We start from the raw sequence: 21,096 nt of genomic DNA, 5'->3' as shown, positions 1-21,096 counted from the left end.
GGCTAACAAGGTTGAACAGTTGACCTGTTATGAACACACCCTCCTGTCCATCTCCAACTGTTAGAACAGCATGCTAGCCTGTCCACTTTGTTTAGATGTTGAAATCAAGGGGCCTACCTGTACACATAAGACAATGCTTTTTTATCAGAATGAGAAGGAGTTGCCAATTCTTTATATAAATGTGTAATTTTATGCTCATTGCACATTTATAAAATGACTAGACAGCTAGCACATAACAGTCTGTGGCTAAAATGTTGCTAGCGGTATGTGCTACAACAATGCCACATGCAACAGAAGCTGAGCATTAATTTTCCAGAAACAAAGTTAATTGATATTCTAGTAGGGTCATATTTCTGGAGTTGTGACAAAAAAAGATATCATTAGAAAGGTTAAAGGGAAATTTCAAAATGTTTCATATTCATCATCTCCAGCACCACCCCAACAGCAACATATGTGAAAATTCTACGTTTCTACACTACCGGTCAAAGGTTTTTGAATACCTACTCATTCAAGGGTTTTTCTTTATTTAAAAAATAATAATTCTACGTTGTAGAATAATAGTGAAGACATCAAAACTATGGAATAACACATATGGAATAATGTAGTAACCAAAAAAGTGTTGAACAAATCAAAATATATTTTATATTTGAGATTCTTCAAATATCCACCCTTTGCCTTGATGACAGCTTTGCACACTCTTTGAAATCTCTCAACCAGCTTCACCTGGAATGCTTTTCCAACAGTCTTGAATGGGTTCTCACATATGCTGAGGGATTGTTGGCTGCTTTTCCTTCACTATGCAGTCCGACTCATCCCAAACCATCTCAATTTGGTTGAGGTCGGGGGATTGTGGAGGCCAGGTCATCTGATGCAGCACTCCATCACTCTCCTTCTTGGTAAAATAGCCCTTACACAGCCTGGAGGTGTGTTGGGTCAATGTCCTGTTGAAAAACAAATGATAGTCCCACTAAGCCCAAGCTAGATGGGATGGTGTATCACTGCAGAATGCTGTGGTAGCCATGGTGGTTAAGTGTGCCTTGAATTCTAAATAAATCGCAGACAGTGTCACCAGCAAAACACCCCACACCATAACACCTCCTCCTCCTTGTTTTACGGTGGGAAATGTACATGCAGAGATCATCCTTTCAACCACACTACGTCTCACAAAGACACGGCGGTTGGAAACAAAAACCTCAAATTTGCACTCTAATGTCCATTGCTCCTGTTTCTTGGCCCAATCAAGTCTCTTCTTCTTATTGGTGTCCTTTAGTAGTGGTTTCTTTGCAGCAATTCAACCATGAAGACCTGGTTCACACAGTCTCCTCTGAACAGTTGATGTTCAGATGTGTCTGTTACTTGCACTCTGTGAAGCATTTATTTGGGCTGCAATTTCTTGAAATGTTCCATATTGACTGACCTTCATGTCTTAAAGTAATGATGGAGTGTCATTTCTCTTTGCTTATTTGAGCTATTCTTGCCATAATATGGACTTGGTCTTTTACCAAATAGGGCTATCTTCCGTATAACCCCCCTACCTTGTCACCACAAAACTGATTGGCTCAAAAGCATTAAGAAGGAAAGAAATTCCACAAATTAACTTTGAAGAAAGCACAACTGTTAAGTGAAATGCATTCCAGGTGACTACATCATGAAACTGGTTGAGGAAATGCCAAGTGTGCAAAGCTGTCATCAAGGCAAAGGGTTGCAGACCATCTCTCCTCACTAGCTGGTTGAAGTTGTGTGCCCACAAGCAGCAATGCTTATTATTTTGCATTGCTAAATTTGACATGGCATGATTGAAAAACTACAGATGTCTTTGTTTCACACACACACACCACATTGGTGTCACTGACCATTACTTTTTAGGTATACTATGTTGATAGACAAGGCTGCCGTCTCTTGTCCCTTTTATTTTGTCATTGTCATAGAAGCACTAGAGATCTCTATAAAATCTAACGAGAATACAGTATAAGAGGAGTAAACTGAGTTTGTTGTGTGACTTCTTTTGCCTGTCCATTTGGCTCAGAGATTAGATCAGTTTGCTTTCTGTATCAGAGGGGCAGAGGCAGAATCACCTAATGGAAATGTGTGTCTTTGTCATCATTTTCTTTTAAATCAATGATTAAATGTAAAGAAAAGTACAGCCAATACAATCTCAGATCTGGTTGCATTATGAAGCACCTTTCAGCGAGAATACATGTGTCCATCAAAAAGGTTTTGGTGTGCTTTTGTGTAGTTTTGGTGTGACACTTTCTGTCTGCAAAATAACCAAAATCTTACCAAGAATATTGCAGGTCGCAGGTGCATCATTAAACAGGATCCCATACTGACTGTTGGTATCTGCATGGTATCTGCACAGTATCTGCATAGTATTGCCGTCATGGACAATGTAAAAAAAGATACATCTTACTGCAAGTATTTTGAGTGGTCTTTTTGCACATGCCAGTGCTATTTAACATACTTTTGAGTCTAGCATGTTGTTTGAGGGCAGATGAGGGCTTTGAATGGCATTGATTTGCCTAGCCTGTTCTAAAGACCCTTGTGATGTAACATTCCATGGGCCGTGTTCATGGTCCTCCGACCTTTGTCAGGTTTAGTCATAAACACAGCCCATGCAGAGCCACCACAAAGGTCTAAAGCTTCAGGTTAGAAAGCCTCCAAAAACAAACAACTCTAACCGTTCTTGACAGGTTCTGTTTCTGCTGTTCAGTGTGTGAACATAATGAAAAGTTCAAACAGACAAGTCTGCATTACTTTGCTCAGAAATGGGAGTTCAAGCAGGGGGAGAGTAACACTATTTTTCTCATTTTGGGATGCATGTACAGATTATCATCCTGTTGCAGATCTTTCCTGCAATGCAGACATTTAAAAAGGCTTCTGAAGTTTGTTTTGTCCCTACGAAAATGTCCATCAATAATATTTCACATAATAATTCACCTTTCCTGTTGCTGCAGTATTATGATGGTTCAGATTAAGATCCTATATCTGTATCTGATACTATATGAATTCTAGACAATACAAAATGCCATACAGTTGTTAATAATTCCTTTCCCTCCTTTCGTCTCTAGGGTTAGGAGGGCATGCTGACGACATCGCCAGAAGGAAAGAGGAGTTTGGACAGAACGTAATACCTCCAAAAAAGCCAAAAACATTTCTTCAGTTAGTGTGGGAAGCGTTGCAAGATGTGACACTAATTATCCTAGAAGTGGCAGCCATCATTTCATTAGGCCTTTCTTTTTATAGACCTCCAGATGCCGAAAGAGAAAGTAAGTATCTACTCTTATTTGAAATACCATGTCCTCTAATGCAGTGTTTCCCAAACTTGCACCCCTTCAAACATTCAACATCCAGCTGCGAACCCCCTCTACTAGCACCTGGGTCAGCGCACTCTCAAATGTTGTTTTTTGCCATCATTGTAAGCCCGCCACACACACGCTATACATTTATTAAACATAAGAATGAGTGTGAGTTGTCACAACCCGGCTCATGGGAAGTGATAAAGAGCTCTTATAGGACCAGGGCACAAATAATAATATAATAATAATCAATAATTATGCTCTTTATTTAGCCATCTTAGATATGAAACCTTATTTGTTAATGGAAAATTGTAAATAACTCAACACGGGTTAATGAGAAGGGTGTGCTTGAAAGGATGCACATAACTCTGCAATGTTGAATTGTATTGTAGAGAGTCTGTCTTAAATCATTTTCCACACACAGCCTATGCCTGTTTAGTTTTCATGCTAGTGAGGGCTGAGAATCCACTCTCACATAGGTACGTGGTTGCAATGGGCATCAGTGTCTTAACAGCGCGATTTGCCAAGGCAAGAAACTCTGAGCGCAGCCCTATCCAGAAATCTGGCACTGGCTTCTGATTAAATGACATTTTCACAGAACTGCTTGTTGCAATTTCGATGAGGCTCTCTTGTTCAGATATCAGTAAGTGGACTGGAGGCAGGGCATGAAAGTGATAACGAGTCCAGTTGTTTGTGTCATCTGTTTCGGGAAAGTACCTGGGTAATTGCACACCCAACTCACTCAGGTGCTTCACTATATCACATTTGACATTGTCCGTAAGCTTGAGTTAATTTGCACACAGAAATAATACAATGATGGAAAGACCTGTGTGTTGTTCTTGTTAATGCAGACAGAGAAGAGATCCAACTTCTTAGCCTCAATTTTGTCCCGCACATTGAATATAGTTGCGGAGAGTCCCTGTAATCCTAGATTCAGATCATTCAGGCGAGAAAAAACATCAACCAGATAGGCCAGTAGTGTGAGAAACTGATCATCATGTAAGCGGTCAGACAAGTGAAAATTATGGTCAGTAAAGAAAACTTTAAGCTCGTCTCTCAATTTAAAAAACGTGTCAATACTTTGCCCCTTGATAACCAAAGCACTTCTGTATGTTGTAAAAGCGTTACATGGTCGCTGCACATATCATTGCATAGTGCAGAAAATACACAAGAGTTCAAAGGCCTTGCTTTAACAAAGTTATTTACAATCGTAGTGTCCAAAATGTATTTCAAACTGTCAGGCATTCCCTTGGCAGCAAGAGCCTCTCGGTGGATGTTGCAGTGTACCCAAGTGGCGTCTGGAGCAACTGCTTGTACGTGTGTTACCACTCCACTATGTCTCCCTGTCATGGCTTTTGCGCCATCAGTACAGATACCAACACATCCTGACCACCAAAGTCCATTTGATATCACAAAGCTGTCCAAATATCCTCTCCTGTTGTCCTGGTTTCCAGTGGTTTGCGGAAGAGGATGTCTTCCTTAATTGACCCTAAACATAACAGACATTTACCAGGAGCTGTGCCAGGCCCGCCACGTCTGTTGACTCATCCAGCTGTAACGCATATAATTCACTGGCTTGTGAAGGAGTAGTTGTTTTTCGAAACATCTCCTGTCATGTCATTGATGCATTGTGAAACAGTGTTGTTTGATGAAGACATTGTCTGCATAGTTTTTTTGGGCCTTTCCCTCAGCATTGTCCCAGCCATATCCGCGGCAGCAGGAAGAAGTAAGTCCTCCACAATAGTATGGGGCTTGCCTGTCCTAGCCACTCGGTAGCTCAGTGTCACACCCTGGCCATAGAGAGGCTTTTATTCTCTATTTTGGTTAGGCCAGGGTGTGACTAGGGTGGGCATTCTATCTTCCTTTTTCTATGTGTTTGTATGTCGTTGGTTTTGGCCGGGTATGGTTCTCAATCAGGGACAGTCTGTCGTTGTCTCTGATTGAGAACTATACTTAGGTAGCTCTTGCCCAACAAGGGTTTTGTGGGTAGTTGTTTTCTGTTTTGTGTATTGCACCTTGCAGAACTGTTCGTTTGTTGTTTTTCTTCTAGTGTTGGTATTTATTAAACGTATTATGAATGCTTACCACGCTGCACCTTGGTCCTCTTCTCCTTCTCCTTCTACCACGCTGCACCTTGGTCCTCTTCTCCTTCTCCTTCTCCTTCTACCACGCTGCACCTTGGTCCTCTTCTCCTTCTCCTTCTACCATGCTGCACCTCGGTCCTCTTCTCCTTCTCCTTCTACCACGCTGCACCTTGGTCCTCTTCTCCTTCTCCTACCACGCTGTACCTTGGTCCTCTTCTCCTTCTACCACGCTGTACCTTGGTCCTCTTCTCCTTCTCCTTCTACCACGCTGCACCTTGGTCCTCTTCTCCTTCTCCTTCTACCACGCTGCACCTTGGTCCTCTTCTCCTTCTCCTTCTACCACGCTGCACCTTGGTCCTCTTCTCCTTCTACCACGCTGCACCTTGGTCCTCTTCTCCTTCTCCCACGCTGCACCTTGGTCCTCTTCTCCTTCTACCACGCTGCACCTTGGTCCTCTTCTCCTTCTACCCCGCTGCACCTTGGTCCTCTTCTCCTTCTCCTTCTACCACGCTGCACCTTGGTCCTCTTCTCCTTCTCCTTCTACCACGCTGCACCTTGGTCCTCTTCTCCTTCTCCTTCTACCACGCTGCATCTTGGTCCTCTTCTCCTTCTCCCGACGACATTCGTTACACTCAGCATCTAGCCCCTTCTTATTAATGGTATCTGTTGCTTTTACACATGTCTTACTTCTCGAAAGTAGTCTTTATTCTCGCTCAATAAACTCCTGTGGCTTATTTTTCAAATGGTCATGTTTTGTTTCTAAATGTCTGCGCAAGAGTGAAGGTTTACCGAGACAGAGTAACAGTTAATGTGATTGGATGTTAATTATTTGATTAGGCTAGTTGTATTTGACATTGTGTTATTATTTTGCTGAACACTAGATGGTTTCATTTCATTTTTGCCAGTGAAACAAGGCTACTCAGGCGAGAAAGAAACATCACCCAAATGTATAGCCCCGTTGGAAACTATAAATGTACTGTTTGAAAATGTGAATCACATTTATATTTGGCGTACCCCCCACGGCATTGCGCGTACCCCCCACGGCATTGCGCGTACCCCTGGGGTACCCCAGTTTGGGAATACCTGCTCTAATGGATTAATCACCAGGTGATTCATATTTACTCAATCAAATACCAAAAGATCTGATTGTTGCTACTTTGCAACTGTAAACTTCATGCATGCAGTCATACATGCGTTTGGTTTGTGCAGTTGCTGGTAATTGGTTATTGGACGGATAGTTAGTATTTCATTGCAGACCAAAACAAGCAGATCTAATTTCAGACGGCACTTTGTTTCTGTGTCCTCCTGGGGATCGTCACAAGTCTCTGACTTTGTTGATAGAAAGAGATACAGCTTGGTACACAGTGTGAGTATCCTGCCTATTATCTAATCATAAAGGGGTTCACTCTGAAACTGATACACTTCAATCAATCCATAATCCCATTCCACAAAGGACTTCAGTGGCAGTAGTCGGTCGCAGTGTACTTCCTGGGATCAAAACAGTGTACTTCCTGTTTTATAATCATTGTAGGATACTTTCTGTGGGATCCTTTGGGTAATGGCCATGCTACCAAAGACAATATTGTCAATGTCATCAGAATGAATGAGCTACTTGTCCTCAATTTAGGGTTAGGCCTGAGGTATAAAAACACAATTCTGTAGGGAATGCAATGTACTTCTGTCCTTTGTAGCACGTCCAGATAGTGACAACTGTCCCTTTCTTTCAGATTGTGGGAAGGCAGCGGGAGGAGTGGAGGATGAGGGGGAGGCAGACACGGGCTGGATTGAGGGTGCCGCCATCCTCCTGTCTGTCGTCTGTGTGGTCCTGGTGACGGCGTTCAATGACTGGAGTAAAGAGAAGCAGTTCCGTGGGCTGCAGAGCCGTATTGAACAGGAGCAGAAGTTCACGGTGGTCCGCGGAGGCCAAGTCATCCAGATCCACGTGGCTGAGATCGTAGTCGGCGATGTTGCACAAGTGAAATACGGTATGGTCCTGAAAGAAGAATGCCATTCAGTGTTTATTTGTGTGTGTGTCCGTGTGCTAGCTTGCATACAGTATGTGTGTGTGCCCTAAAACCAAAGAGCAATCCTACTTTTTTCCTCTACTCGGTCTGAATCTGGGGTAAATGAGCTAACTCACCCAGCTGAACAGTCTGGTGTATATGTATGTTTTTCCAGGTGACCTTCTTCCTGCTGATGGTGTGCTAATCCAGGGAAATGATTTGAAAATCGATGAAAGCTCTCTAACCGGTGAATCTGACCATGTCAAGAAGACATTGGACAACGATCCCATGCTGCTGTCAGGTAATGATGATGAGCCTTCCTCTCTTCATATAATATGGCTGATGTCTAGTTACAAATCCAATATGGATCAGACTGTATAACGCCCAGTGGTATCACTCCCCTTTCAAGCTAAAATCCTTAGTTGATAAGTACTTTTTAAAAAACTTATAAGTGAATGATATTGATTCTTGAAAAAATAACTTTATAAATGCCTCATGAGCTTTGTTCAACTGTTGTACCCCATCTAAAGCTAGTTTTACTACAATGTTTATCAACAACATAAAACAAACTCTGTATAGCCTTTAAACATGGTTAAAAATTTAATTTTGATATCCATGCTGTATCACATCCGGCCGTGATTGGGAGTCCCATAGGGCGGCGCACAATTGGCCCAGCATCGTCCGGGTTTAGCCGGGGTAGGCCGTCATTGTAAATAAGAATTTGTTCTTTAACTGACTTGCCTAGTTAAATAAAGGTTAAATAAAAAAATAAAACAATTATAATATCATGGATGGTCAGTCCTTGCATCCATTTCTTGTTCTATGAATTTGAGAGTGCTTACATTTATCCAGGCCCATCACTCAGCTTTTTAAAGAAACAGAGGCGGGGTGTCGCTTTGTTATTGTTTTAATTAATGAGGGAGTTAATTCCCCGGGCACGTCCCGGGTGAAGCGGGTTAGCGTTGATTGCATTTGTTTTGGAATTGAGTTGCCTCCCGGGCGTGAGCCAGGTGCCCTCGTTCTGGCCAACGGCGAAGTTGGCTCAAAACAAAGGTTACGTAGTTTGAAGCACGTGGAGTAATGTGTAGGATTCTGTGTTTTCAAATGCAAACATGATTGATTTTGATTAACAGGCTTTATCTGCCTTCTCAATGAAAAGTAGTTTGAAAATTCAAACATATATTTTCTGGTTTCTGAACGATGCATCATCCTGCCTTGTTGACAACAGATTACTGTTCCATTTGAGAAGGGCTCTTCTACCTCACCGGTTTTGCATGTTCACGTCATGGGCCATAGCCCCATGCAATTCGCAACATATCATACGAAATGGATGACGTTGTAGACAATTGTGACCAATTTCGGGGACCCTTTTTGTCTCGTATTTGCCAAAGCAGCAGCTACTCTTCGTGAGCCCTACTTTCAAAACTACTGGCTGAAATGATACAAGACCTTTTGGAGCGTCACTTTAATCAAACGTCCTCATGGATTGTAGCTTGAAGGCTTGACTGCCACTGCACAACACGACCACATGGGTCTCCTTGTTTGTAGACTACTACTAAGAGATGATAATAGATTGAGGCACTTGTTTTTCTCCCTTGAAATACTGTAGTTGCTGTGGCACTGGCAGGCACCTGAAAAAAAAGTGAATGAATGGGGATTTAGGTGACGGAATGGACCATTTGATTTCCCATCCCTACTCAAGTAGAGAATAACAACATTTACTACTCATGCCCTGTCTATCATGACCAAAAAAGCCTGGTATATATTATTGTTGTGAGAGAGGCTATAAGGACACAGCTGACGCTTAAACTGACTAGCCAAAACTTCCAACTGTCCCTTACCTTTACCCTAACCTTAACCAAACCCTTAGCCCTGACCCTAACACTTACCCTACCTCATAACCCTAATCTTAACCTAATTTTTATCTGTTTGGTGCATCAGACGTTATAGCCTTTTCCTATTACTGTCAATCACTCTTCTTAAGAGCTCTTAGGAGTCAACAGCTACTTGAAACAGCACGCTCTCTATTCCTCCATAGATACTGTTAGGCCATACAAGTTTAATTACATATTTAATTACATATTTAACAGATGCCCCTCTTCACTTTTCTCAAACATGCAATAAAAGTCTGAAAATGTACCATCCCATTTTAGTTGGAGAGATTCCATTGTTAAGGTTCCTGTGATCATGTCTGTCCCATGTCTGTCTTTTCTTTCGTCAGGTACCCACGTCATGGAGGGTTCTGGGAAGATATTGATCACAGCAGTAGGTGTCAACTCCCAGACCGGCATCATTTACACACTACTTGGAGCCGAGGAAGACGAAGATGACGATGAGGACGAAAAGGCGGAGAAGGAAAGGAAAAAGAGGGAGAAAGAGGAGAAGAAGAAAGAGAATGAGAGGAAAAAGAAAGAGAAGAAAGAAAAGAAGGACAAAAAAGACAAACTGGACAAGAAAAGTATGTTGAACTGGATTGTTCTTTCATAGCCATCTGTCACTAAATGTGTCAAACAAACCTCTCACCTCTGTCCATTGTATTAACTGTTACGAATAGACCTACTTGCTTTTTATTGAGACTCGCCATAGGAGTAAACATAAAATTGAATTGTTTTGAGAAACTCTGTCCAACAGGTGTTGTAAGATATTCGATTATGCTATCATTTATCCCAGAAGGCATACACTTGCTACATTGTGCCAGTGGCATGACATAAAGCTATCTGCTTCCATAGAGGTGATGGCAGACAGGGTTATTCTCCCTTTATTAACTGAAGTGGTCAATCAATCATTCAAGAGAGATAGTAAAATGACGTTTTTGGCTTTGGGTCATCTATTAAAATACCTGAAAATGTTTAAGCTATCTTCAATGATAAGATGTCTGCCAATGGTGTGTGAGTAACATGCACATTCAATACTTCCACTCAGATGCTGGGCCAATGATAAAAACACTATGAATAACAAAGTTATGGGGGAGCACACTACACAAACAGTTTCTATAGCTGAATTGTGGTGCATGTTAATCACAGCATGTGGGAGCACTATAGAAGATGCAGATTTAAGATCTCAGCTGGTTAACATATCAGTTAACTGGCTGCAGTTGGGTCAGTTGGACCATGAACCTCTCTCCTGTCACACCCCGGCTAAAAACAGTTACTGCCTGTGAATTAAACAACCTGGTCCTTAGCTTCCTGCCAAGAGTGTTAGAGGAGCGTTGTGTTTAAGTCTGTAATCCCAGTATCATTGATCAGGGGATTGTCATAGTGAGGGAGTACACTATTAGGGAGTTGAGACAGAAATGCATGTCAGAGCATTTACACCTCTTAGTTTCCAATGCGATGTAAAGGGCTAGCCGTCAATAAAACTCACATCCAAGGGAACACATTACAACTAGAAGGGTTTTGCCACTCTGCAAAAGTGAGAAGCTCTTTGCTGATGTGTAAATGGATAAGGTTTTAAGTGCAGTGGTTTCTTTCTCTCCACAGATAAGAAAGATGAGAAAAACAAGAAAGGTAGGTTTGTTATTGTGTGTTATATCTACATTGAAGCTGCTAGTTTTTATTTGTGTGCACTTCACGAGCATGGTGTGTTTATTTTGAGTACTGTATAGTTTGGTTTGTGTGTTTATATAGACTCTGTATGATCTGGTCTGCGTGAGGTGGGTAAAGTCTGAGCTAGGCCTCGCTGCCGGTGCGGCCCTGTGTTTCCCGGAGGGCATATGGTAATATGTGTGTCCCTGTGGTCCGAGCAGCAGGTGCTCTTGACTCCGCTCATGGTGATTAGGACCAAGGAGATTACAGCTCTTAATCTCAGCAGCTGCTTTCCCCCTCTGCTTTTCTTCCTTTAGCTAACAACCTGTACTGTTTTCGGATCAGCACACTTAAACACTTCCACCCACACGCTCACTCACACATTTGCCTGGATGAACAAGGTCCCTTTACTTCACTTACTAACGTGTTGAGTATTTAGGGTTCTAGTGCGTGTGTATTGTACATTTACAGAACATGGGCATGTTTTGGGATGATGGCGGTTGGATTGGCTTGTAGAGAATCTCAGCCAAGAAAGAGCAATAATCCCCAGACTAGGATTAAAGACTGCGAGCCAAACACCATAGTGTCACTGCAGTGTATTACATAGAATAGCACCCCCTATCCGTTTCCATGCAGTATCAACAACCCCTGCCATCCAACTATGAATCCTTACACACCAATGTACTATTTTATTTCCCCCATTTAATTATTTGTTAATTGGATGCATCAACAATTCTTATTACAATTATTGTATTATGAGGTGCTCATGTTTGCTCATTTTTGACTTTTTTTCTAATGTATCTGGAAAAAATAAAGAGAGAACTGAAGGGAATGTTACAGTATTGTCACGGTCGTCATGAGAAGTAGACCAAAGTGCAGCGTGGTGAGCGTACATTTTCTTTTTATTTGATAATGTCGCCAACAAAAACAAACAACCAAAAAAAACGACTGTGAAGCTTACAAGGGCTATAGTACCCCTAACAAAGACAACTTCCCACAAAACCAACAGGGAAAAGGCTGCCAAAGTATGATTCCCAATCAGAGACAACGATAGACAGATGTCCCTGATTGAGAACCATACCCGGCCAAACACAAAGAAATAGAAAACATAGGAAATAAGAACATAGAACGCCCACCCCAAATCACACCCTGACCAAGCCAAAATAGAGTGGCGCCTCTGGTGTGGGGACCCTCGTTGCGGGCCCCGGACTGGGGACCCTCGCTGCTGGCCCCGGACTGGGGACCCTCGCTGCTGGCCCTGGACTGAGGATCCTCGCTGCGGGCCCCGGACTGTGGATCATCACTGATGGGAGGAGACGTATAGGCAGCCTGGTGCGTGGGGCTGCCACAGGGCCCTCCAGGCTGGGAAGGCATACAGGAGGCCTGGTTCTGGGAGCAGGCACAGGATGAACCGGGCTGTGGGGGAGCACTGGAGATCTGGTGCTTATCCCTGGCACCACTCTTCCAGGCTGAATGCCCACTTTAGCCCGGCACCTCCCGAGCGCAGGCACAGGTTGAACCGGGCTTTGGGGGAGCACTGGAGATCTGGTGCTTATCCCTGGCACCACTCTTCCAGGCTGAATGCCCACTTTAGCCCGGCACCTCCCGAGTGCAGGCACAGGTCAAACCGGGCTTTGGGGGAGCACTGGAGATCTGGTGCTTATCCCTGGCACCACTCTTCCAGGCTGAATGCCCAATTTAGCCCGGCACCTCCCGAGCGCAGGCACAGGTCAAACCGGGCTTTGGGGGAGCACTGGAGATCTGGTGCTTATCCCTGGCACCACTCTTCCAGGCTGAATGCCCACTTTAGCCCGGCACCTCCCGAGTGCAGGCACAGGTCAAACCGGGCTGTGGGGGAGCACTGGAGATCTGGTGCTTAACACGTGCACCTCTCCTTTGGCTGAATGCCCACTTTAGCCCGGCACCTCCCGGGCAGGCACAGGTCAAACCGGGCTGTGGGGGACGCACTGAGCAGTCACAGCGCACCCTTTTGGCTGAAGACCAAGAGCTCTGAGAGTTGGCACAATCCGCCCTGGCTGGATGCCCATTCTTGCGTGGCACCGGAGACCAAGAGCTCTGAGTTGGCACAATCCGCCCTGGCTGGTCCCCACGGTAAGCACGGGGAGTTGGCTCAGGTCTATAACCCGACTCCGCCAATCTCCCCTTGTGCCCCCTCCCCCAAATTTTGGGGGGGCTGCCTCTCCTGCCTGCTTCGATGGTTAGCCTCCTCATATCGCCGCCGGTCCTCCTTCGCTGCAGTCATCTCCTCCTTTGGGCAGCGATACTCCCCAGCCTGCCTCCAGGGTCCCTTACTGTCCAGGATCTCCCCCCATGTCCAGGAGTCCCTTTCACCACACTGCTTGGTCCTTTGGTGGTAGGAAGTTCTGTCACAGCCATCGTCGGAATGACACCAAGGTGCAGTGTGGTGAGCGTACATTTTCTTTTTATTTGATAATGTCGCAAACAAAAATAACAAAAACGACCATGACGCTTACAAGGGCTATAATACCCCTAACAAAGACAACTTCCCACAAAACCAACAGGGAAAAAGGCTGCCTAAGTATGATTCCCAATCAGAGACAACGATAGACAGCTGTCCCTGATTGAGAACCATACCCGGCCAAACACAAAGAAATAGAAAACGTAGAAAATCAAAACATAGAACGCCCAGCCCAAATCACAAACCAAAACAGAGACATAAAAAGGCTCTCAGGGTCAGGGCGTGACAAGTTTGATACTGTAGAAGTAGATTTCTCCTGGTTTTTACTGCCTTATTCCTTATTTTATTCCTTACACTCAGGGAGTACAATTATTCAGGGAGTATAGTTACTCAAGGACTATTGTTAGTTACTCAGGGAGTATAGTTAGTTACTCAGAGAGTCTAATTATTCAGGTAGTATAGTTATTTACTCAGGGAGTGTAGTTGCTTAGGGTGTATAGTTAGTTACTCAGAGAGTATAGTTAGTTACTCTGGAATATATCCACTTCTGGAGTATAGTTAGTTACTAATGGAGTATAGTTAGTTACTCGGAGAGCATAGTTACTCAGTGAGTATAGTTACAGAGTATAGTTATTCTGGGAGTATAGTTACACTCTTGTCATCTCTGAGGAAATTCATTTTGATGGGCCCATGTTGTGAATTAGATGTGAACCCGATGTTTCCCAAAATGTCTCTATTTCAACTTAATGTCATTTGAACCCATCCTCTTGTCTCCCTCAGGTAAGTCTAAGGGTGGTGCAGGCGTGGAAATGCAGCCCCTAAACAGTGACGATGGAGGAGAGGAGAAGAAGAAAGCCAACCTACCGAAGAAGGAAAAGTCTGTGCTCCAGGGGAAGTTGACCAAATTAGCAGTGCAGATCGGCAAAGCAGGTAAGACCATCACAAGGGAAGCCCTCTATTTCAACCAAGCAAAATTTGGAAAAAATTTGGAATTCTGAATTCTGATTTCCACAGCAGATTGTCTCAGTTTGTAATTATTAAAGATATTTTCCTCTTTCATTGTGTTCACTCCTATCCTTTCACCTGTCCAGGCCTGTTCATGTCGGGATTGACAGTAATCATCCTGATAACTCTGTTTATGGTGGACACTTTCTGGATCCAGGGCCTTCCATGGGTCGCGGACTGCACACCCATCTACATACAGTTCTGTGTCAAGTTCTTCATCATAGGTGTAACTGTGCTAGTGGTGGCCGTGCCCGAAGGTCTCCCCTTGGCCGTCACCATCTCATTGGCCTACTCTGTCAAAGTAGGTATCACTACCAGGTTAACACAGTATGTATAATTCAGACAGGAGTAATTAAGAAACCCATTGCCAGATCACAAATAATAGCCTCCTCTCTTCTTCAGAAAATGATGAAAGACAACAACCTGGTGAGGCACCTGGATGCCTGTGAAACCATGGGCAACGCCACAGCCATCTGCTCTGACAAAACGGGGACATTAACCATGAACAGGATGACCGTGGTCCAGGCTTATCTGGGAGACAGGCACTACAGGGTGGTTCCTGAGCCTGACCTCATCCCAGGCAAAGTCTTGGACCTGCTCGTTATGGGCATCGGAGTCAACTGTGCTTACACTTCCAAGATCATGGTAAGTGAAAATATTTCACTCTGTTGAGATTTTCAACTCTGGCAAACAGAACACAAAAAGATCTGCAATAAAGCTATTTTCTTGGCAATCTTTTATTGACATCTGTTTAAATACATTGAGTGCCAGGTCAGGGATTTCAAGCCAGAGCCAAATCCTCTTGAGATCTGGGTACTTAGACTTTCATTTCGATCATGCATTGATATCAATGGGAAATATTTGTAAAGAATTGAATTTATGTTAGTTGATTTGAAGTTTGGAACTGACCTTAATGTGTAAATGGTTTGTCTCAGTCTCCTGAGAAGGAGGGCGGGCTGCCGCGCCAAGTGGGCAACAAGACTGAATGTGCCTTGCTGGGCTTTGCCTTGGATCTAAGACGGGACTATATGACCATCCGCAATGAGGTCCCAGAGGAGAAGCTCTTCAAGGTCTACACCTTCAACTCAGTCAGGAAGTCCATGAGCACGGTGCTAAAGAACGCAGATGGGAGCTACCGCATGTTCAGCAAAGGAGCATCAGAGATCCTCCTGAAGAAGTAGGCCGGGACTTTCTGTTTTTCCCTTTCGTGCAAATTAACTTGCTCAGTATTATTTGTCAGAAATATTAGAAACCTAATATAAATATAAACCTAATATATACGGTATATAAATATAAACCTAATATATACCGTATATAAACTTAATATCAATATAAACCTAATATATACAGTATATAAATATAAACCTAATATATACAGTATATAAACCTAATATAAATATAAACCTAATATATACAGTATATAAATATAAACCTAATATATAAGGTATATAAACTTAATATAAACCTAATATAAACCTAAAATAAATTCCCTCTTTATCTCAACACAGGTGTTGTAAGATCATGACAGCCAATGGGGAGGCTAAGGTCTTTAAGTCCAGGGACAGAGATCACGTGGTGAAGAAGGTGATCGAGCCCATGGCCTCCGAGGGCCTCAGGACCATCTGCCTGGCCTACAGGGACTTCCCCCCTGCTGACGGCGAGCCTGACTGGGAAAACGAAACTGACATCCTCACCGGCCTCACCTGTTTGTGTGTGGTGGGCATCGAGGACCCCGTACGGCCAGAGGTAAAAGGGCCATTGGAGCCCAAACAAAAGGTCCTTGTTGCAAACGTCTAATTAATTGAAGAAGGTAAATGTTTGTGTTGCTATAACCCTCAACAGTGTACATGTATAATCACTCTAAAAAGGAAAGCAGGTGTTTGTGAGTGTGTCTCTGGGGCATTGAATTATAAGCAAAACACACATTTCCATAATCTGAAGAGAAAAAATGGACAGTAAGGTATTCTTCTTCCACCCTAGGTCCCTGACGCCATTAAGAGGTGTCAGCGTGCTGGCATCACGGTGCGCATGGTCACAGGGGACAACATCAACACGGCTCGGGCCATCGCTAGCAAGTGTGGCATACTGCAGCCCGGAGATGACTTCCTCTGTATAGACGGCAAAGAGTTCAACCGACGAATTAGAAATGAACTGGGAGAGGTAATATTCCTCTCACAAAATAGAACTGTTTCTGTAAAAGAAATGGGATGATAGAGTAACCCAAGGAATGTCTACTTCCAGATTGAGCAGGAGCGCATTGATAAGATTTGGCCCAAACTCCGTGTGCTTGCAAGATCCTCACCCACTGACAAACATACTTTAGTGAAAGGTATGTTTGTGTTTTTTTTTCTTCTATTCATCACTATGTTTGGAAAGTTACAGATACATTTTTAGGTCTCACATATTATTTAAAGGGATGATGCTTGCCTCTGTTCACAGGTATAATGGATAGTACTGTACAAGAACCAAGACAAGTTGTTGCTGTAACAGGAGATGGTACTAATGACGGCCCTGCCTTGAAGAAAGCTGATGTTGGATTTGCCATGGTATTATTATACTCCAAGATCTGGCACATGTTATGTCCCATCAATATTATATGAGTAGGTTCTCTCTCTCATTCAACCAGACGGATACTTTTGGTGCTGTGACTAATACGCTGTGACATGATGTTCCCACAGGGCATTGCAGGCACGGATGTGGCCAAAGAGGCCTCAGACATCATCCTGACAGATGACAACTTCAGCAGCATCGTCAAGGCGGTGATGTGGGGACGGAACGTCTACGATAGCATCTCAAAGTTTCTCCAGTTCCAGCTGACGGTTAATGTGGTGGCTGTCATTGTGGCCTTCACCGGAGCCTGCATCACACAGGTGAGACACTCTCTATTTCTGCCATGTCCATTCTTCCCATCTTACCTTTCTGCTTGTAAAATTGAGGCACAGAGAGAGTCTAACTGCCTATAGGGAGTTTTTATTATCTACTCTACAAGTTACAACTGTCTTTGAAAAGTGGAGAGCTATACATAACTCAAACTACATCTCCCCTCAGGACTCTCCTCTCAAAGCTGTCCAGATGCTGTGGGTGAACCTGATCATGGACACCTTTGCCTCGCTGGCCCTGGCCACTGAGCCCCCAACTGAGTCTCTCCTGCTGAGGAAGCCGTACGGCCGCAACAAGCCCCTCATCTCTCGAACCATGATGAAGAACATCCTGGGCCACGCTGTCTACCAGCTCACCATCATCTTCACTCTGCTGTTCGCCGGTGAGTACCGCCTGGGGGTCAATTCAATTAGTCGTGCCAATTGGACATTGACACTAAAGTTCATGTATTTTTTTCCCCTCTTTCCCTCCAACTTTGTTCTTGATAAAGTTATGAAAGCAAATGTATTGTATTGAGAGGGGGTCAAATACTTATTTCCCTCATTAAAATGCAAATCAATTTATAACATTTTTGATTTGTTGGTTATTATTCTGTCTCTCACTGTTCAAATAAACCTACCATTAAAATTATAGACTGATAATTTCTTTGTCAGTGGGCAAACGTTCAAAATCATCTGGGGATCAAATACTTTTCCCCCTCACTGTATGTTTCCACCACAGGGGAGCAGATGTTCGACATTGACAGTGGGAGGTACGCACCACTCCACGCCCCTCCCTCAGAACATTACACAATTGTCTTCAACACCTTCGTCATGATGCAACTCTTCAATGAGATCAACGCCCGCAAGATCCACGGCGAGCGCAACGTCTTTGACGGCATCTTCAAAAACATGATCTTCTGCTCCATTGTGTTCGGAACGTTCGTCATCCAGGTGAGCAGCATTAAGATCTATACAGGAAATTCACACAGGGGATTTCATATTGGAAAGAAAGTAACATTGCTCTCCAATCACCCTGTGTTTTGTCATCCAGATTGTGATAGTGCAGTTTGGAGGGAAACCTTTCAGCTGTGTGTGCCTCACCATCGACCAATGGCTCTGGTGTGTCTTCTTGGGCTTTGGATGTCTACTGTGGGGCCAGGTGAGCTTATTGCTGGTTTCTAATGTCCTTCAAAGTCCCTGTGATCTACTTGCCTGTTATTAAATGACAAAAAAAAGTTTTGTCACAAATGAGTTCAACATTTGAGTTTGTGTCTCATTTATAGGTAGTCACCACTGTCCCCACCAGCCGGCTGAAGTTCCTGAAGTCTGCAGGCCATGGCACGCAGCAGGAGGAGATCCCTGAGGAGGAGCTGGAGGAGATGGAGGACCTGGATGAGATTGACCACGCTGAGATGGAGATGAGGAGGGGACAGGTCCTCTGGTGCAGAGGTCTAGGCAGGATCCAGACTCAGGTATGTATGGTCAACTCACAATTACATCTCAGCTCATAATCATCCCTCAGCTTTACACCAAAACGTAGCTACCATTGGCCTGGATACAAACTCAGTATTGTGCTTTATTAACTTTCAATGGGGTCTCAATACTCATATTTTGACTGCGTCTTTGTCCCCAAACTGTCCAGATCCGCGTAGTGAATGCCTTCCGAGACACTATGTCCCCCTACGAGGGTCTGGAGACCCCGGAGTCCCGCAACTCCATCCACAACTTCATGACAACCCCAGAGTTCAGGATAGAAGACTCAGAGCCACAGATCCCACTCATCGACGACACAGAGGGGGAGGACGATGCTCCCACCAAGCGCAACGCTGCACAGACTCTGCCCCCACACTCCAAGCTGGCCACCCTCCCGTCCTCGCCCAACCAGAACAATAACGCTGTGGACATGGTCATCCCCCTCCACAAGGAGAGCCCAAAGATTAGCGGGAATCCTGAGAGTGCTGTGCTTCCGGCGTGCCCTGGGAGCCCGCTGAACAGCCTGGAGACCTCCCTCTGAGCTGGACCGTAGTACCAGTAATGGCCCACTGACCTCAGCCCACTTAACAATACCAAGACGTGGGGAGAGGAGGCTTCTAGAAGTTTTGGTTTGGACTGGAATTGAGGACATCAGATATTTCAGCTTTTATAGTCTTGTATCGATGGAGGGGTGCATATTTTGAATGAAAGAATTATAGACTACGCTTAAAAAAAGAAATTGAATGAACAGGGAGGCTGGGACGCATTGCTGTACATCAGCAATACTTCTAAAGAATTCATGCATTGGCTATGTATATTTTTACGATTTCATTCATGTTGTGAAAGCAGACCTGTTTACACATTTGTGAAACTTTGATTGTCTGTGAAAGACCTACGTAATAACATGTACAACGTGGGGCTGTGAAATTAAAAAAATATATACTGTATTTTAGATATTGCTGTTTTTTAGGAGAAAACAGGTTTCTATTGAAACTGAACTATTTTGCCTGCAAGTTCTATTTGGTATGTATTTTGCTAGGTACATAGAAATATCTAGCAAAATAAGAAGAGGTGGTTTTATGGTCTATTAGGAGAGGTTAGAATAACTGGAAAACAACCACAAATATCCATGTACACAATTCCACACTGTAAATATTCACTCTGTTCCCAATCATTCCAAAACTACATTTCATGTTTACTGGAAAGTGGAGCTTCCATTTGTCACTAGTGCTATAAATCTAGACCACAGATGATAAGCACCGACTCCATGGAAAGGCTCATTATGAATCAAGGATACTATACATACTATACATACTGTACAATGTGTCTGTAGAGATAATTATGTGAAGTGAGTGTATTGTTGGTTTTAAGTCATTTTTTACCATTTTAAATCAGGAGTAGGTTGTTGCCTGATCAAAAACCACGTATTTCAAAGATGTTTAATGTGCTGAATGGTTTTGATGACCTGGGTTGTATTTCACAAATAGGATCAAAGTGTTTGCCCAGCTAACTGATATAACTTGATTCTCTACATCATGAACATGTATAGTTAGTTGATAAAGTAATACTTACCCATTGATGTCCCTTTCCATTTGACCTCTCCCGTGAACTGACCTGGGAGATTTGGGTTGTTATTATTTAAAGTTGACTACCATATTGATTCTGCTTTTTGAAATACCCTCCAGGAAACATAGAGACTACGCAAGATACAGGGGACTTTAGACTCTCGGCACAGAGTACTTTATTGCATATAACCTCCTTCAGAGAGACTTAATATTTTGTAAAATATAGCCTAGCTTTGTATCTTCTTCAAGAAAACTAAGTAGTTTTCATCCCTCACAAAAGTCAGGGTATCATCATTTTGGAGGCAGAATTGAAAAGGATTCAAAACAGAGGTTTTTTTTTTTGGGGGGGGATTCTGGAATCCAGGGGCCATATCCATAAACCATCTCAGAGTAGGAGTGCTGATCTAGGATCTGTCCTTTTAATCTGGTTCATTATGATCTAAAATATTCAACTGATCCTAGATCAGCACTTCTACTCTGAGATACGGACATATTTATTTGGGATTTCTTCCCTGTATTGCAATTTCAAACTTCATATTAAGAAGAAAGAAGGTATAAATCCCAATCCAATGGAAGTACTGTAGATGGTAAACAATGAAGAAAGATTCCATAAGCAACTTTTGTTTGTTTCTCTGTAGTTTCATTCAACATTGGGAATTACTGTTTATCCACCTCTATAAGGATTTTTTTTTATCTCAATATTTGGTAATAAAGTACTTTGTGTCTGTTTATTTTAAGCAATGGCTGTTGTGGTCGATATTCATTTTCAAAACTTGTTGAGTAATGTGTATGGTTTTGAAAATAAAATGAATTATTTAGCTTACCTAAATGGTTTTGAATCTGCC

The 21,096-nt window shown here is 43.3% G+C and overlaps 1 protein-coding gene across 3 annotated transcripts in view; it reads left to right on the top strand.

Annotated features, from left to right (window-relative positions):
• The window catches only part of LOC112217841 (plasma membrane calcium-transporting ATPase 1-like), a 51,748-nt gene extending 31,166 nt beyond the window's left edge, over positions 1–20,582 (top strand). For all 3 annotated transcript variants that reach the window (XM_024378464.2, XM_024378534.2, XM_024378602.2), the window contains 19 exons: positions 3,069–3,266; positions 7,108–7,365; positions 7,559–7,684; positions 9,605–9,841; positions 10,863–10,889; positions 14,128–14,277; positions 14,439–14,653; positions 14,755–14,997; positions 15,288–15,529; positions 15,861–16,098; positions 16,333–16,512; positions 16,594–16,681; positions 16,792–16,898; positions 17,031–17,222; positions 17,401–17,614; positions 17,953–18,164; positions 18,265–18,372; positions 18,497–18,685; positions 18,856–20,582. In XM_024378464.2, coding sequence (XP_024234232.1) covers positions 3,069–3,266; positions 7,108–7,365; positions 7,559–7,684; positions 9,605–9,841; positions 10,863–10,889; positions 14,128–14,277; positions 14,439–14,653; positions 14,755–14,997; positions 15,288–15,529; positions 15,861–16,098; positions 16,333–16,512; positions 16,594–16,681; positions 16,792–16,898; positions 17,031–17,222; positions 17,401–17,614; positions 17,953–18,164; positions 18,265–18,372; positions 18,497–18,685; positions 18,856–19,227 — 3,596 coding nt within the window. In that variant the 3' untranslated portion in view covers positions 19,228–20,582. The remainder of the gene's footprint in view (positions 1–3,068; positions 3,267–7,107; positions 7,366–7,558; positions 7,685–9,604; positions 9,842–10,862; positions 10,890–14,127; positions 14,278–14,438; positions 14,654–14,754; positions 14,998–15,287; positions 15,530–15,860; positions 16,099–16,332; positions 16,513–16,593; positions 16,682–16,791; positions 16,899–17,030; positions 17,223–17,400; positions 17,615–17,952; positions 18,165–18,264; positions 18,373–18,496; positions 18,686–18,855) is intronic.
• The last annotated feature ends 514 nt before the right edge of the window (positions 20,583–21,096 follow it).

This window comes from Oncorhynchus tshawytscha, linkage group LG01 (genome assembly GCF_018296145.1).
Source record: "Oncorhynchus tshawytscha isolate Ot180627B linkage group LG01, Otsh_v2.0, whole genome shotgun sequence".
Lineage (NCBI taxonomy): Eukaryota > Metazoa > Chordata > Actinopteri > Salmoniformes > Salmonidae > Oncorhynchus > Oncorhynchus tshawytscha.
This window is presented reverse-complemented; position numbering and strand designations above follow the sequence as displayed.